The sequence below is a fragment of the Mangifera indica genome, chromosome 9, assembly GCF_011075055.1.
Source record: "Mangifera indica cultivar Alphonso chromosome 9, CATAS_Mindica_2.1, whole genome shotgun sequence".
Lineage (NCBI taxonomy): Eukaryota > Viridiplantae > Streptophyta > Magnoliopsida > Sapindales > Anacardiaceae > Mangifera > Mangifera indica.
This window is the reverse complement of record NC_058145.1, coordinates 13732096-13749772: the sequence shown is the minus strand read 5'-3', so window position 1 is coordinate 13749772 and position 17677 is coordinate 13732096. Positions and strand designations below refer to the sequence as shown.

Sequence of the window (17677 nt, the reverse complement as noted above, 5' to 3'; positions counted from 1 at the left end):
AACAAGACATCAATGTAAATATTTCCACAAAGGCGAGTATGAAAGTAATTTTAGCTTCGCAACGTAGGGGTATTTCGTTGTAATTATTAGACTTTAGGGACTTGAGAAGACGGACAAGTCATGAAGGGAGGCAAATAGTGCATATGGTGCCTGTGAAAGTTTTAGTTTAAAAACGACATCGTTTGCTGAGACAATGTAATGTAAATGTCAACGAATTTGGAGTCTTCCGCCTTCTAAGTCTGGTGTTTGAGCTGCTTGGGAAACCGGAGAAATAAAGAGAATGGCTGCTAAACCTGGTGCTGCTTCAACCACTGACTCTCCAATTAACCACGCCAATAAAACCCGACCACCCATTTTCACTTGCTCTGATATCGACTGGCTCCGACCCGACTCTCGTGCCTTCAGTGTAGACCTGCTTATAAGCCCACTTATATCTTCTTATTTCGTTTATATATGCTTCTATCATTAGCTTTTCATATTTTCGTCAGTTTTATTTCTTCGTTCTTGACCCTTTTTTTTTTTGTTCTGGATAGAAGGAACACGTTTGCGAGTACTTGTATCAGTAGACTAGACTATTGTTGAGTTGTTTGATTACTATTTGAATGTAGATTTTTTCTTTATTTTTTGCATTACATTGGCAGAGATGTATATTTTGTCTTTTCTTCATGTGCATGCTTGTTTAGTATGTATGAAAGGGCATGCAATGTATTATTACTTTATATACTCAAAACTCTCTATTGATTTCTGGACTTTTATTTGTACCAATTAGAATTATTTTATTTTATTCCATTCGAGTTTCAAGTTATTATCATTTTTTAATTGTGTTTAAATTGTATGGATGCAAGTGGATTTTGTTGCTACTCTTTTAGTGTTTACTGCCCCTTCACTTGTATCGGTGGGATAATCAGGCCTTCTTTTGTAGAGACTCAATGAAGAGACTTTACCAGCTAACCTAGTTCAAACCAATATGCTACATGTCCTGATACATACTAATGTACAGACTGTGATAAGGTGGACTAGGAGTGAAGAGTTGTGGAATTGCATTAAGACTATTAGGGACTTGAGTTATGGTATTTACCAAGCAATCATCAGAAGGCTTATATGCATTGGCATTTAAGGCTCAAAGTTTATGATGTTTCCATTCTTACTTGGATAGTTTGTGATTCGAATCAGTATTTTCTAAACGATATGATTGTTGCATGCGTTTAAAATAGAGGAAGTGCTTTATTGCTCTAGCTTGACTGTCTGTAAGATGAGCTAGTTTTCACATTTGGATGTTTAGTTATTGGTGCTATACTCCTCTTTCCTCTAGTTTTAGATTTCTACCCATTTTTGGGGATTTTTAGTAGATGGTTGTTTTAAATTGTGTGTGCGTATTAAGTTTGCCTTTTTGTTTTTTGATGTGGGCTCTTGTTAGTTTCATTGTCTTAGGGAACTAGTCAATTACAATTTTACATGGGGTTGTGACAATATGCTCTCTTTGGTTCTTCTCTCCTCATTCTTTTACATATATGATGACATGTTTCAATCAGAGTGAGCATACATTTTTTTTTTTTAAATTGTTAACATTGTCTGAGTTCCCCTAAGAAATTAATCTGTTTTCCTTTATGGAAAGTGTACATGTTAGGATCAAATTGTTTATTTTGAGTAGAAAGATTGCCTTGGAATTTTAAAGAACATTGAAATTAACAAAATTGCTGCTATAGAAAATCCAGGGATCATGTTTTGGGCCCTTTTTCAATTTGGTGTTGTAGATTGTTGTGGTATCATGCTGTAAATTAAGATTTTCCTGAAGCAGACAGTGTTTTTGGTGATTTCTAGTTTTCCGGACAGGTGCTGCGAATTCTGCAGCAGGATCTGCTTATGCAGAATTTGGAAATACCAAGGTGATTGTGTCAGCGTGAGTATATCCTATACTTTTATGATATTCAATTCTGCCTTGATCTAAATTCTGTATCATAGTCTAGTTAGAAATGGTTTCTTCTTAGGTGGCACTTTCCCACAATTATTTTACCTCTATTTTGTTGTTGTATTTTTATCGTGGCAAGCAACATGATATAACTAGGCTGTGTATATCTGGATGATTTAAACTGTCTCTTTAAATTCATTTCAGATTTGGGCCAAGGGAAAGTAAGAAAGCAATGATGTACAGTGATATAGGTCGGTTAAATTCTAATGTCAGCTATACAGCTTTTGCCACCCCAGTTCGTGAACAGGTACATGGGACAGGCCCATCTGTGCATTTTTGTGTTCTTTCTCCTAATTATTGGATCTAATATTTGAAATACTTAGGGATCAGACCACAAAGAATTTTCATCTATGCTTCATAAAGCTTTAGAAGGAGTAATAAAGTTGGAAACTTTCCCAAAGACAACTGTGGATGTTTTTGCATTGGTGTTGGAATCTGGAGGCAGTAAGTTTTCAGTTTGTATTGACATTTGAATCTGAGTCAATAGCTGGATGAACTTATGTGCTTCAATTTTCATTCTGAAAAAAAAAAAAGAGAAACCAAAAGAAAAAGAAAAGAAGAGCAAAGAATGACATAGGTTAAGGAGTTCAGTTATAGCCTCATATAGGTTTATCTTAGTTGTAACCTGTTCCAAAATTTTTATGTTACCATCTAGTCATGAGTTACATACTTCTGTTTTTCCTGATCTTTTACTTGATAATTTTTCCCAATGCCTAAAAATCTTTCCATAAGCGCCTGTTCAAGTGTTCATATATGACTTCAATTGAGGATGATGCGGACTTCCGAACTCTAGCTTAGTTTTCTTGTGCTTTTTATTTAATTTCTTAGTTGAATCTTTTATCTTTTAACCATTGTCATGGTTCTTTATTATATTTGAGTTCCAATATGAAAGTGAAATTTATTTTGTGAAAAAGTTGGATTCATTTCAGAAATAAAATAATATTAAAATAGGAGGCCATATCTAGCAAATGAGGAAATTCTATCTAGTAATGCTTTCTGTCTCTATAGCAACTTATATCTGCATATTATGTAGGGCATTTGTCTTGTATTTTAGGTTCTGCTAAATGTTGGTGATGGCCAGACAATATGATTTCTTTTACACAAGTTGATGAGCTTCACATTCTATTCAATATAGGTGATCTCCCTGTTGTGATATCATGTGCCAGTCTTGCTCTTGCAGATGCTGGGATTATGATGTATGACCTTGTTGCTTCATGTTAGGACTTAATAAATAATAATAATAAATAAAATATATTTAGATTAGGATAATATATTTGATATTTATAATAAGATATTTGATTTGATTAGGTAAATATTTGATTTGATTTAGATAATATTTGAGTTGATTAGGATAAATATTTGATTTGATCTAGAGAATATTAGAATTTAAAATTTAAAATATAGAGTATAAATATGAGTGATTGGAGGAGAGAAAGGAAAAAAAGAAAGAAAAACATTGTTAATTTGGTATTTGGGTAGCCTTTGGCTAATTTGGGAGGGGAAAGACACCTTAAATTGTCTTTAGGAGGAGTTGACACCTCTGTTGTCAACACTATTTTATTAATATTAATAATATTTGAGTTGGGTTTCTATCAAAGTGATATCAGAGCATCGATTTTGAGGATGGAAAAAGTTGATCTCATCAAGGATGATGATGGACGATGGTGGATTGTTCGACGATTAACACAGTGGGAAATCCGAGAAATGATGACGAATGGAATTTGTCCTCGTTGTGAAGACAAAGAGGACTCAAACCATGATTGTAAACATAAGTCATGGGCCATTTTCATGATAGAAGAAGATGAATTGGATGATGATGGGATTCTAATTGTATTCGAAGACGACATAAAAAGGAAAGAATCTGTGTTGGTTGATTCCAGCGTCCTAGAGCGAAATCCGACATTATCTGAAGACAAAAAGGAAAATGGACACTTGAATGAAGGAATCGCAGAGTCTAGCAAGTTCCCGCTGTTGGAAAACCTCTCTTCAGTTGAATGTTTGATTCAAATGGAGACTGAAGAGAAAAAACTACAAGAGAAAGAACATGAAAGTGAATGGAGAAGATTTGAAGAAATGAATGGAGGAGAAAATGAAAAAAATATGGGAGAAGGGATGGAAGAAGACAACAAGATCAAAGTCCAACTAGCATCGCCATTGTTTGAGAAAGAATACGAAGAGATTGAGGCTCAACCACAATCGCCATTATCTAAAGAAGTCATAAAATGAGAGATGATTGAGGAGGAAGATGATGTGATCAAGACTGAATTTGGAGTGCTTGCACATTCTTGATGGTGAATGATGTTAAACTTGACGAGACATATGCGTCGGTGCTTAGGACAAATGATGTTAGTATGATGTGTTTAACAATGGCGAACAATATGAATTTGGCGTTCTCGACCTTAAACAACAATTGGACTAATAACAAAATGACAGGAATTTTTTCAAATTGGGTTGGAAGAGCTGTAAAAAAAAAAAAAAAAAAATCCCCACCTTGAGGACAAGGTGGTTTTTGAGGGGCAGGTAATGTTAGGACTTAATAAATAATAATAATAAATAAAATATATTTAGATTAGGATAATATATTTGATATTTATAATAAGATATTTGATTTGATTAGGTAAATATTTGATTTGATTTAGATAATATTTGAGTTGATTAGGATAAATATTTGATTTGATCTAGAGAATATTAGAATTTAAAATTTAAAATATAGAGTATAAATATGAGTGATTGGAGGAGAGAAAAGAAAAAAAGAAAGAAAAACATTGTTAATTTGGTATTTGGGTAGCCTTTGGCTAATTTGGGAGGGGAAAGACACCTTAAATTGTCTTTAGAAGGAGTTGACACCTCTGTTGTCAACACTATTTTATTAATATTAATAATATTTGAGTTGGGTTTCTATCACTTCAGTTTCTGTGGTTTGCATATTGTACAGACACATGGATCTTTTTACTTTTTCTTGTTTTACGTGTTGTGCGTGTATGAACAATTTCTCCTTAGCATTGTTGAAATTTTCTAATTCAACCTTTCATTTTGGTCTAGTGTTGTTTAATTATTTTCTTTTGCAGATTTGCAAACCACCTCTTAATTCTTAGGATAAGAAAGAGAGAAATCTGGATAGAATTATATATTAGGGAACAAATTAAAACATAATGGAGTACCTAGAAATGTAAGATATATATTGTTACTATCAGTTTGATGTGAATACTGGAGAAGTAGTTCTTGTTATCTTACATTTCTGGGAGGGGAAAAAATAATGAAGAAAATACACAATATTATATACCTCAGGACAATAGAGTTGCTTGGCAATTTTCACAACAATAATATAGTAGTCTCTAGTGGTGGGTTACTAACTGATAGTAAAAATATGGTGACCTAACCCTTTTTTTTCTTCAACAGTAAGATGGTGGTGGCGGCAAAATGAATAGTCTAATGAACGAGGGGAAAGTATGTTGAAATAGTTCTAGTTGTTTTCTCTTGAAGCTCAAAATTATGACAGATCTGTAACCATACTTAAGCTAGTTTTGCAATTTTTAGATGAAATTAAAAAAAAAAAAAAAAAAGGAATTTCTCTTGAAGGTATATTTTTGTTCACCTTTTGGTTGAGTTCTCTAGTATCTAAATTCTTGCATTTGAATCCCTCATATAATATTATAGAATCAAAAATCTTAATCAATCCTTACTAATGTGTTTTTGTCACCTAGTCATGCCTAGGGAAAAATCTTTTGATTGATCCCATTTTGGAAGAGGAAAGCTACAAAGATGGAAGCTTAACGATTGCTTGTATGCCTTCTTGTTATGAGGTGACTCAATTAATTGTTTCAGGGGAATGGTCAACCTCAAAATTTAACGAGGTATAGCAGGTTTTTACTTAATATTTATGTGACTTAATGAACTTTGAGTTAAAAGAGTATGATGGACCCTATTATAATTCTTTTTTTTTTCTTTTCTCCTTTGAGCATATGGGCAATGCAGCTCTGCCTTGACGCATCTGCTAATGTTGGGGAAATCATGAGATTATGGTCAAAAGAAGCTGCTTCAGCTACACAAGAATAGATATATATATATATATATATATATATTTTAAATTTATATTATTTTTTACCATATAGGATCCAAGTGAAGCCACCAGTTTAGATTTGTTTCCCTTTCTTTTTTGAAAATAAGTTCATTGAGTTTAGGGTTTTTCTTTTTCCTTGTTTGTATTTCTTGCGCTCATTTAATTATTCGGTTTGTACGGTTTATCGTGCCCTGATAGCACTTCAGAGATGAAGACTTACGAAAATTTAACAATGAATGCAGAAAAAAAAGGGGCAATATTGATATCTTCTAATCAGATAATGAGAAAAGTTTCCGTTATCTATGTTCATAATTTTTTTTACTTTGTAAAATGATCGGCGTGGTTATGATTGTCGTCCATGAGATAGTTATTTAAAAACTAGTTTTAACACTATATGTCATAACAGATTTATTTAATATTTGTGTTATCATAATAAAATTTATTCGAATGTTCATTAAAATTCAGAGTAAGAATATTCTACTTTACAGTCACTGATCTTGGAAATCTGAAAAAAGATGATCCAGTTTCTACTAGAAAAAAAGTTGTCCAATCCAAGTAATTTTTTAGGCTACCTAAATTGATGCGTGCACATGCTGTGGTTACAATTCAAACATAAAAGTTCAGGTTTGTGTCAGGTATTAGTGACACTAGAGATTCAAGCATAATCACTTCTTGTGAGTGGTTTGATTGGTAAAGAAGTGAAATTTTGAACATTTTGTACAAGGATATTTAATTATTTAATTTTTAATTTACTTGATTTAACGGTTATAAAGTCGGTTATTAGACTCAAGTTTTTATCTATTTGAGATTGGTTAATTGGTTTAGCCTCAAAAAAATAGTCTGACTCAAATAAAGTTTTTATAGGTGGAAAAAAAAACCGAAAATCACTTTTATTAGCTCAACTTCATCACTGCTTTCATTAGCTCAACTTCATCACTAATAAAGGTAAAGGGAATCATAGTAAAGTGACTGACTCATAACTTTTACACTCATCAGTTCACACTTGTTTCTGCTGCTTTTTTTTCCTGTTTGAGCTGTTACCAACTCAAATTAATCTTTAAAACTCTATTAGAGCTATGAAAAATTACTAGCTGCACTCATGCATTAGTTATTATTTTTCCATTTTAACTGCTTTTCTCCTTCAACCTAGAGAGACACCATTATTCTGTATGAACAGATGCTTTTTGAGTGTAACTTTGGTCACATGTTCTGCTCTTATAACTTTTGGCCTTACAACGTGCTATGCTCTCAATGCAACATCTTCAAACTCACATATACAATCATTTATTCTCTATTTTTACTCACGTGATTACTAGTTACAGCTTCCATTAAATTCCCTTCTTCCATGCTTCACACTTACCGTTCAACTGATCCAAGGCCATTCATAGGGAAGCGCCAATGGGATTTCATAACTCACAATGTATAAGGTACCCAGATGATTTATTGTCATTTGTAATATTAGAATTCTATTGTTTTCATGATAGTGTTGCATGTTTACATCTCTCTTTGCTTTTCAGAATTAAAGATGATCTTGAAGAAAGTGGAAATGCTGCATACAAAACTGCTAAGTATAACAGAAGAAACTACTGGAAAGGTGTGGAGGTTTTTGAGAAGACAGGAAAATCCTTAAAAGCTAAAGTACTCAGCAGAGTATTTTCTGAGGACTATGAAAATGTGAACAAGAACTTGATTTTTGATCCTGATGGACAAGCCGTTTGCCAATGGAGCAAGATTCTCATAGTGGCAAGCTTAGTTTCTGTATTTGTGGATCCTTTGTTCTTCTTCTTGCCAATAGTCAGGGAAGAAGGGTGCATAGATAAAGGATCAAGGACTCTTGCAACCATTCTTACTATCATAAGAACAATAGGTGATATATTTTACATGTTTCAGATTTTTGTTCGGTTTCATACTGCTTACATTGCGCCTTCTTCACGAGTCTTTGGGAGAGGAGAGTTTGTCATAGACCCTTCTAGGATTGCCTCAAGGTATCTGCGTAAAGGTTTCTGGTTGGACCTCATTGCAGCCTTGCCTGTACCTCAGGTATGGCCTTTTAATTTCCATGGCGTGGTATTGAGTGTTGTCATGCATTTTAGTTGAGGTTTTTGATGTGTTTCATTTACTTTTCATCTCAGGTATTGACATGGCTGATTATACCCAATCTAAATGTCTCAGCAGTCACATATACAAATAACATCCTCCGGAGTATCATCTTTTTTCAGTATCTCCCAAGAGTTTTTCTCATATTCCCGCTCACATCAAAGATTGTTGAGGCCACAGGCATTGTGACAGAAACAGCATGGGCAGGGGCTGCGTACAACCTTCTGCTTTTTATGTTGGCTAGTCACGTTAGTACATTTTGGACTTCACTTGCAACATTTTTCATGTTGAATTCTTAGATATTTGGAGAATTCAGGCTGTTCATTTCTCTTCTTTTATAAAATTTAGGTTTCAGGAGCTTGCTGGTACCTTCTATCAGTTGAGCGACAAGAAGCTTGCTGGCGTAGTGCCTGCAACCTTGAGAAGCCATTTTGTGAACAAGTATTCTTAGATTGCCGTTGGGTTAAAAACAGTAAAAGAGTTCATTGGTCCAAATCAAGCAAAGTCACAAATATATGCCATCCAGATAATACTTTTTATCAGTATGGCATATACGGTGAAGCAGTAACCAACAATATTACAAGCTTGGCGTTCTTCAATAAGTACTTTTACAGTCTATGGTGGGGTTTAAAGAATGTGAGGTTAGTTTACTCCCCCAACCTCAGGTTCATGATTCTATTGCTCCATGGAGAAACCAGTTTCAATCACACCACTTTTAAGGACCATATTAATGCTCCTTTTTTCTGATATATCTTTTTCTGAATTAATGTAGCTCCATAGGACAAAGCCTTTCTACAAGCACTTATATTGGAGAAATACTTTTCACCATCATCGTTGCAACTCTAGGGCTGGTTCTCTTTGGATTGCTCATTGGAAATATGCAAGTAAGTCCAGCAAATCATATCTCCGAAAATGCAATTAATATACCCATTTATTAGAATTATATAATATAAGTTGCTATGGAATCGTATATCCAGTCAGAAAAGTGAGTTTTCTTTGGCTAGCATAGGCCTCCAGACTAGGGCTGGATTCGAGCTGAGCTGAGCTCGGGCTCGGCTCGGTTTTTTTATGGCCGGCTTGAGTTCGGCTCGAGCTCGACTCGAGTTCGGCTCGTTTATGGCTCGGCTCGGCTAGTTTTTCATATCAAAACGGTACCGTTTTGTATATATATATGGATTAAAACGACGTCGTTTTGTATAAAAAATTAAAAAAAAAAATTACCGAGCCAACCCGAGCCAGCTCGAGCTCGATCGAGCCGAGCAGAGCCCGGCTCGTTTCGGGCTCGAACTGAACCGAGCCGAGCCGAGCTCGAGCTCGAGCTGGCTCAGCTCGAATCCAGCCCTACTCCAGACAGTGCTGAAGAAAAATTTCCTCAACAATTCTCTTAGCTAATCTTAAGTTTATGTTAGTGTAAGGTAATGTGTGACACTGACTTCACATCAACATGCACAGAGATACCTAGAATCTATAACCATCCGAGTAGAAGAGTGGCGGATCAAGAGAAGCGATACAGAACAATGGATGCATCACAGGCAGCTGCCTCCAGAACTAAGGCATTCTATTCGGACATACAACCAGTACAAGTGGGTGGCTACCAGAGGAGTTGATGAAGCTGCCCTTCTCAAAGGCCTTCCAATGGATTTGCAAAGAGAAATCAAGCGCCACCTTTGTGTCAATCTAGTCAAACGTGTAAGTTATTTGGTATATGTTGTACAACAAGTTAAGAATCCATTCATACGATGACAAATTTGAGTTTGTTGAATAGGTGCCATTGTTTGATAAAATGGATGAAACAATGCTGGATTGTATATGTGAGAGGCTAAAGCCTGTTCTGGGAACCAAAGGCATGTTCCTTATGCGTGAAGGCCATCCTGTCAACCAAATGCTCTTCATTATTCGTGGTCATCTCGATTCCTACACTACAGATGGAGGTGGTACAGGATGCTTCAACTCATGCCAGATTGGCCCTGGGGATTTCTGTGGTGATGAGTTGTTGACATGGGCGTTGGACCTGCGTCCAAGCGTCATACTTCCATCGTCCACACGTACTGTCAAGGCCATCACCGAAGTAGAGGCATTTACTCTTATTTCTGAGGACTTAAATTTTGTAGCATTACAATTCAGGAGACTGCATAGTAGACAATTTAGGCAAACATTCAGGCACTACTCACACCAATGGAGAACATGGGCTGCTTGTTTTATTCAAGTGGCATGGCGCAGGCATCAGAAGTTAAAAGAAGCAGCTAAATCAAGGAATGGTGAGCTCTCAGTGGGATCATTCTGGGACACTTATGCAGAGAGTCTAATTGCAAACACAAAGAGTGCCAGTTCCAGGCAATCTCCGGAAGCTTATGATGTTGTGAAGAACTCGTTGGAGAAGCCTGCAGAGCCAGACTTTGAGGAGTGAAGCAACAACACTGTTAATTGAGCTTGGGAAAATGTATGTAGGCATTTACTGAGATTGAACCATCAAAAAGAAAATGGAAACTTTTGTTACATAAGTTAAATAAAACCATCTAATCAGAGAATCAATCCTTCGATCTGATTGTGAACATTTAAGATTAGTTCAAGTAGAATTCAATCCAAGTTTGTTTGGTTGATGGGCTTGTTGAACGTGGAGAGCAACAAACCCTTGTCACTATTTTTAGTTCCATCTTCTCTAGTAATGGATTCACTTGAGCCTATATTGAATTTATCATGATAACAATGGCGAAATTGTAGCAAATTTATTACGATTATATGATGTGTGAGTTGGGGAAGGCCAGAGTCTTTACTTGACACAAATTTGTTGGTAAATTTTTTTTTTTGTGGCATCGTCACAAGAAAGATTAAGCATAATTTACTGGACAAGCATTGTTAATAAGACCAAGACTTGATTTCTGATAATTGGGGCTTGACCTAGTTTTCCTTAGAGTCCCCTTCAGAGCTAAAATAATCACTGTATCAGTTAATCAAAAGTTTAATTTTAAAATGTTGTTAGAAAAGATTTAAACTTTTACTCTCATGTTTGAAATCTCTTGTCTTTGTCATTCAAACTACTTATTGGAAGACTACTTGACCCAATTTTGATGGTAATTACGACTCTCATTCTGAATTTTTAGTGAGTCAAAAGCAGTAAATTTTATAATCCTTGAAAAGAAGTTATAGCTATCATGAAATGAAAACCACTTATAACCTATTTTGATACATTGTTTTGCTTTAGTTGGAACAGAAATTCCTTGTAGAATTTGTGTAATATTATTATATAGTGAACGTGTGGGTCTAAGGAATCCGTGCATGGGACTTGCAGAAACAGACCTAATCCTGGAAGTAGGGACAGATGAATCCAGGGTGTTGCTAATCAATCAAGACACAACAACCAATCAATGTATGACCATGATTTAATGCAAACACAAGGGTTGTCTTCTGTAGTTACACAGACATATCAAAGACATGGAGGAGAGGTTGAGAATTGTCAATTGCAATGGCAAAAATACAAAAACAATAAATCGAAATTGATTGTATAGCTAATATAACATTTTCTCTAGCTTATCTAATTGTTAAGTTATAATAATTTGATCTAGTTTCCTTCAACAAGATTATCTAATTTGCTTACATAGTATTTTCCTCTTGTATATATTTTTTATACACTCAAGTCATTCAATAAGAAAATATAATCTTTTCATATTTCTTTTATCAGGAATTGCAAGGACCTTCACCATATTCCAACAAAAGTCCGGTTTCAGTGTTGTTTCTCTGGATTTGTTTTAGATTGACAATCGACACTAACCCAGAAAAGAGATTCTGAGAGCACTGAGGAACCAAAAATATTTCATGTTTGTAAGTCCTCTGTTACTTTCACTACAAAAGAAAATTATGCCGACCTATTTTGAATATATATAATAGGCCACTAGCATTGGCTTATATTTTCTTCTTAAAAGATGCTAAACTTATGCTGTAAATTTTACTTTATTTGATAAATTGTTGCAGGCTATATTTGTTTAAGTTGTGTATAGTTAGTCTTTGATTATAAGGAAACATATATAGCACAAATTGAGATTCTGGTCAGTTTTATAATGTCGAAATTCTTAATATGATAAAGATGAAATATGTTTGGTCTGAATATATTTCTTCTTCAACTGATATTTAAGGAAAAATCAAGTAGTCCTGCGTGAACAAACCTTTGATGCAGATTTAAAATTGTCTATTAAAGAAATTTGCCACATGTTTGACCTGCTCCTCTGTCCTGAAAATGGGGATAAGCTTTACGCCTTAATGTCCGAGTTGAGTCATCTTTTCTTTAGTTCACATGATTCCAGATTAAACAAGCCATTGCTGGATTTTAGTAGCTCTAGGATAGCTTCAAACAGCTTATTTTTGGTTCAATATATAGAAAGCTAAGCCCTTTTTGTACCACAGATCAAATCCTTAAGCTGAAGCCAGGGCGATTCTTTAGGAAAAACCATCATGGGTTATGGTAATTCAAGACCTGTAAGGTTGGTCATCTCATCAATGTTCAGTACTTGTTATACTTCCTGCGTAGAAATTTCATTAGTTGCTTAAACTTTAGTACTTTCAGATTTCAGGATGATCTTGAATTAGCAAAAGCCCCCGTAATCATTGGAGATCGTGTGGTTAAATTCAAGTATAAGATTGATGGAACACAAATACCCGAGACAAGTACCAAGAACTCTGAGAAGGAGGTCTCCGGGAAGGCCAGAAAATTCCTGAAAACAAGAGTGCTATCAAGAGTGTTCTCTGAGGATTTTGAGGGAGTGAAGAGAAGGATATTGGATCCTAGAGGACAGACAATTCGGAGATGGAATAAGATCTTTCTAATAGCATGCATAGTCTCTCTGTTTGTAGATCCTTTGTTTTTTTACTTGCCAACAGTAAGAAATCAAGTGTGTATAGAAATTGAAGTACCCCTTGAAGTGTTTCTCACAATCATCAGATCACTATCTGATGCCTTTTACATTATTCAGATATACATTAGATTCCGTACAGCTTATGTTGCGCCGTCTTCTCGTGTATTTGGGAGAGGTGAGCTTGTTATTGATTCCTCAAAAATCGCTTTACGGTACCTCAAAAAGGCCTTTTGGATTGACTTCACTGCGGCCCTGCCACTTCCTCAGGTTTGTCATAGAAAACTGAATTCGTGTCTTTGCTATATATGTGATTATGTTTTCAGCTGCTGAATTAAGGCAATAAATTGTTTGTTCATTTCTACGTTCCAGTTGTTGATATGGACTGTTATCCCCAATCTCAGGGGCTCGACAACCACAAACACGAAAAATGTCCTTCGCTTCATTATCATATTTCAGTACCTCCCAAGACTATTTCTCATATTGCCACTCTCACAACAAATTGTTAAGGCCACTGGCGTTGTGACAGAAACAGCCTGGGCAGGAGCCGCTTATAATCTCATTCTCTACATGTTGGCAAGCCATGTAAGCATAAGAATTTGTCTTTCTTTTTATTGAAGTAATTAAATAGCTGAAAAAAATCACAGATGACACATGCATCCTCTAATTGATCACCGGTGTTATACTAACCATATAAACTGTACATGTATGGTTAAAACTGCCAAGCTATGAGATCTGAATCTTACTGTTATTCTGAATTTTTTAATGCATAGATTAACCATCTTTGAAATCACACTTCTTTCAAGTTTGTGCATACGGGTTATGAGTATAATATATCCTGATTCCTGAACTTTTTAATTTCATTATTCATGAATTTCACTTGTTATTAGGTTAGCTTATCCCTTCTGCCATTTTTTTATTATTGATTAGTTATAGAGATTACTGGCAATGAAGGATTAAACAATAGAAGGATCAACTTAAATTGTACTTTCTGGATTGATAAAGGGATAAACGTTATTAGTTTGCCTTTTGATTATCAGTATCAACTTGACTTTAATCCTGGTTGTTTCTCTCCTTTTGAAAAGGTTTTAGGATCTTGTTGGTACCTGCTGTCAATTGAGCGACAAGAAGCATGCTGGAGAAGTGTCTGCAATGCTGAGAAGCCATCATGTCAATACAAATATTTTGATTGCCACAGGGTTGAAGACGCCGGCAGAGATTCTTGGTTCAGGTCAAACAATATCACCAACCTTTGTGATCCAAACACTAGCTCCTATCAGTTTGGTATTTATGCTGATGCAGCAACATTTGATGTTGCAACAGCTTCATTCTTCAACAAGCATTTTTACTGTCTCTGGTGGGGCCTAAAAAACCTGAGGTGACTTACTAATTGGAAACTCCTCTTTTACACATGTAATGTTCAAGTTACTTGGAAATCAGTTTGCCTTTTTTAACTCGTATTTGCAGCTCTCTAGGACAAAATCTTGCCACAGGCACTTATGTTGGAGAAATAATTTTTGCAATCATTATTGCAACACTGGGGCTTGTTCTCTTTGCATTGCTTATTGGGAATATGCAGACTTATCTCCAGTCCATAACAGTGAGATTAGAAGAGTGGAGAATCAAGAGAACTGATACAGAACAATGGATGCATCACAGGCAGCTATCTCCAGAGTTAAAGCAATCTATTAGAAAATATAATCAATATAAATGGATAGCCACTGGAGGAGTTGATGAAGAAGCTCTTCTCAAAGGTCTTCCATTAGATCTCAGGAGGAGCATCAAATGTCACCTCTGCCTCGATCTAATCCGACAAGTATGTCACGAATTTCGCCTACAAAAATTATTGACTTATATATGGTTTATGATGATCAAGTTCAACATATTATTTATTAATGAAATTAAATAGGTTCCATTGTTTGATCAAATGGATGAAAGCATGCTTAATGCAATATGTGAGAGGCTTAAACCTGCCTTAAGCACTGAAGGTACATTTCTTGTACGTGAAGGTGACCCTGTCAATGAGATGCTATTCATAATCCGAGGCCATCTAGATTCCTACACCACTAATGGCGGCCCTTTTTTTAACTCATGCCGCATTGGCCCAGGGGACTTCTGTGGCGAGGAATTGTTGACATGGGCTTTAGACCCCTGCCCAAGTGTCATTCTTCCTTCATCAACTCGAACAGTCAAATCCATTTCAGAAGTTGAGGCATTTGCTTTAAGTTCAGATGACTTGAAGTTTGTAGCATCACAATTTGGGAGACTGCATGGCAAACAGCTTCAACACAAGTTCAGACTCTACTCACACCAGTGGCAAGCATGGGCTGCTTGTCTCATACAAGCAGCTTGGCGCCGGTTTAAAAAGCGCAAGGAAGCAGCTCAACTGAGGGCTAAAGAGAACCATGCTACTGAACCTGAATTACCCCAACCTCTAGGATTATCAACGCATGTGGCACAGTTGGCTGCAAGTGCTAGAAGAGACAATATGAATAAGCTTTCTGGGTCTGATTCTGGGGTTGTTAGTCTATTGCAAAAGCCTGCAGAACCAGATTTTTCTGTAGATGAAGAATGAGTTGGGTTAATTAAATACTGTTAATTCTATAATTAAGCTACAAAGATGAGGCGTTCTTAACATTTCTTTATTAATTGATGCATTTGAAAGGAGCATTTTATGGGAATTAATATCAGTTTTTGTTTCCTGCATGCTTTGATGCTATTGGGGCCATTTGGGAGAAGAAATGTAATGCTTCATAAACTGCAAGCCCATAGGTACCTCACAAGAAGTGAACTTTGAATCCTAAATTCCCAATGAAATCACACACAAACTTTCAGTAGAAAGGGTCCAGAGCCACACAGAAAACAATATTACAAAAGTGAAATGATTTGTACGAATTTCAGGCCATTTACAAAGTATAGGAAAATGGTCTTTCAATAGTATTATTATTTTTTAAATGAGAAACCCTTTCCAAGTCAAACTATACTTTTAGGTTCCGATTGGTTGGGAGAGTTAAATATTATCTTAATAATCTACCTTTTATTTCTTTTATTATTTTATTTGGTTTGCAAAGTAATAAAAAATTTCAATTTTCTTTTATTATTAATGATAATACGACAAGTAATATAAGAGATAATTTGGTATTAAAAAATTATCATGATACTCTTAATTATTATTATTATTTTATCCTTACTTATTAACTTTTAAGACAAAATTACCCTCAATTTTTATTTAAAATAATAAATAATATGAAAAATATTTTTTATATCTATTAATCTTTCATATAATAAATAAAATAATATATTAATATTTTTTTATTACTTATAACCAAATAGAATAATCATTTATACATAGCAATTTTATCAAACATAATCAAATATAATAATAAATTTATATCCAATAATTCTCAAAGTAATCTATTTTTATGGTAATTTTTCAATTTCAATAATAAAATATTCTTCAAATTAAATGTCCCGTTAAGGTGAAACCAATAATACTGAGCATAGTTATAGTCACTCGACAAGTTGGCATGTAAAAGGCAACAAATTGTATAAATAATCATGTTGTGATTCATGATGTAAATACATAAAAAGAAAGTAAAAAAGATTACAGCAGTAAGACTTTTTTCTGAGTGTGTTCTTAGACACACTGATGAGATGAAACATTCTTTTACCTCTAAAAGAGAAACAATATTGGTAGAAGCAGAACATTTTATGGGTCATTTTTTTGGGTGTGGGCTCAGTCATTAGATATGGACCCACTTTGACTACTGGCCCGGTTTGGTTAATTTTTTAAGCCAGATCGAAAATTAAAAACATAATAACAATATTAATTATTGTTATAACCTTTTTACATCAAAAGGAACAATTACCACAACCCTTTTAAGTTACAAATCTCTTAACATCTTCAATTATGTCATTAACCATTGACAATTACTTGTCGAACGAAGAGGGAAGTGTTAAAAAATTAGAACAAAAGAGAGTTGATGACCTAATCCCCCCTCTAAATAAGAAATTATGTCCCTAATCCAAACTAAATTATCATTCCCTTTTTCAAATTTGAACTTTAGGCTGTCACTGACAGATCAAAGAAGAATTATGGTAATGTCCGCAAGAGAGAAGTCCTTTGAAAGTATAAGCACATTATAAGTCGTCATTCAATGAGATTTAAGGAAATGAAAACTAATTAGTGTATTTGAATAAATTTTGTAAGCTCTACTAATTCAAAATATATTACTCAATTAAATATTCCCATAAGCCTTAATTTTAATTCAGTATTTTTATAACTTGTGCAATAATATTGAGAATTAGATTACTTTTGTTTTGTCTAGGTAAATTTATCTTGTAATGCTTACTTTAAAAATAAGCCAAAATTTTGAATTTGTCACCTTGAAAATGACACCACATCAATTTATATTTTTTTCTTCTCATAATTCGGATGGTTTGATGGATGACCAAGAGAAATGACATAAACAATCAGATATAATTTTATTTTGTTATCATGCAAGAAAATAGTAAAATTCAATGGTAGATTCTTAAGTGATTTGTTTTAAAGTGGAGGTTTTCTCTTCTCACTACATAGGCTCAAAAGTCTATTTATGTCCCTTGTAATTTGGCGAACAAAAGATGTTTTTGATTTCTAGTTTTACGATTTATCAGTTTTTATAATTGTTTAAAAATATTTTTTTGAAGAGATGCTTTTTATAATTT

At 34.5% G+C, this 17677-nt stretch overlaps 3 protein-coding genes across 9 annotated transcripts; all 3 read left to right on the top strand.

Annotated features, from left to right (window-relative positions):
• The first annotated feature begins 132 nt into the window (after positions 1–132).
• Positions 133–6305, top strand: LOC123224859 (exosome complex component RRP41-like). 6 transcript variants are annotated; one of them, XM_044648598.1, is made up of 8 exons: positions 133–406; positions 1822–1886; positions 2114–2216; positions 2293–2413; positions 3105–3185; positions 4880–4887; positions 5674–5823; positions 5945–6305. In XM_044648598.1, the coding sequence occupies exons 1-8, from the start codon at positions 281–283 to the stop codon at positions 6023–6025; spliced, it is 735 nt and encodes a 244-aa protein (XP_044504533.1). In that variant the 5' UTR covers positions 133–280; the 3' UTR covers positions 6026–6305. The 6 variants fall into 6 exon arrangements, 4 of the variants coding, with proteins under 4 accessions (XP_044504533.1, XP_044504534.1, XP_044504536.1 ...); XM_044648599.1 differs by lacking the exons at positions 4880–4887; positions 5945–6305 and having other exon boundaries at positions 3105–3165; positions 5674–5812; XR_006504076.1 differs by lacking the exons at positions 3105–3185; positions 4880–4887; positions 5945–6305 and adding an exon at positions 3003–3104 and having other exon boundaries at positions 5674–5792.
• A 200-nt stretch (positions 6306–6505) lies between these two features.
• LOC123225461 (protein CNGC15b-like) lies at positions 6506–10794 on the top strand. The gene is made up of 7 exons (XM_044649408.1): positions 6506–7456; positions 7547–8069; positions 8162–8374; positions 8475–8767; positions 8899–9010; positions 9579–9815; positions 9892–10794. Exons 1-7 carry the CDS (start codon positions 7428–7430, stop codon positions 10531–10533), a joined length of 2049 nt encoding a protein of 682 aa, XP_044505343.1. The 5' UTR covers positions 6506–7427; the 3' UTR covers positions 10534–10794.
• A 786-nt stretch (positions 10795–11580) lies between these two features.
• Positions 11581–15630, top strand: LOC123225394 (protein CNGC15c-like). 2 transcript variants are annotated; one of them, XM_044649335.1, is made up of 8 exons: positions 11581–11945; positions 12525–12601; positions 12685–12997; positions 13091–13240; positions 13343–13555; positions 14056–14348; positions 14438–14786; positions 14880–15630. In XM_044649335.1, the coding sequence occupies exons 2-8, from the start codon at positions 12573–12575 to the stop codon at positions 15543–15545; spliced, it is 2013 nt and encodes a 670-aa protein (XP_044505270.1). In that variant the 5' UTR covers positions 11581–11945; positions 12525–12572; the 3' UTR covers positions 15546–15630. The 2 variants fall into 2 exon arrangements, with proteins under 2 accessions (XP_044505270.1, XP_044505269.1); XM_044649334.1 differs by having other exon boundaries at positions 12685–13240.
• Positions 15631–17677: the final 2047 nt, after the last annotated feature.

Coding starts and splice junctions, on each gene's coding strand:
- LOC123224859 (XM_044648598.1), top strand. CDS start 281: ATGGCTGCTAAACCTGGTGCTGCTTCAACCACTGACTCTCCAATTAAC. Junction 2,217..2,292: donor CCACCCCAGTTCGTGAACAG/GTACATGGGACA, acceptor TGAAATACTTAG/GGATCAGACCACAAAGAATT. Junction 5,824..5,944: donor CAACCTCAAAATTTAACGAG/GTATAGCAGGTT, acceptor TGGGCAATGCAG/CTCTGCCTTGACGCATCTGC.
- LOC123225461 (XM_044649408.1), top strand. CDS start 7,428: ATGGGATTTCATAACTCACAATGTATAAG. Junction 7,457..7,546: donor CATAACTCACAATGTATAAG/GTACCCAGATGA, acceptor TTTGCTTTTCAG/AATTAAAGATGATCTTGAAG. Junction 8,768..8,898: donor TGGGGTTTAAAGAATGTGAG/GTTAGTTTACTC, acceptor GAATTAATGTAG/CTCCATAGGACAAAGCCTTT.
- LOC123225394 (XM_044649334.1), top strand. CDS start 12,573: ATGGGTTATGGTAATTCAAGACCTGTAAG. Junction 13,556..14,055: donor TCTACATGTTGGCAAGCCAT/GTAAGCATAAGA, acceptor CCTTTTGAAAAG/GTTTTAGGATCTTGTTGGTA. Junction 14,787..14,879: donor GCCTCGATCTAATCCGACAA/GTATGTCACGAA, acceptor GAAATTAAATAG/GTTCCATTGTTTGATCAAAT.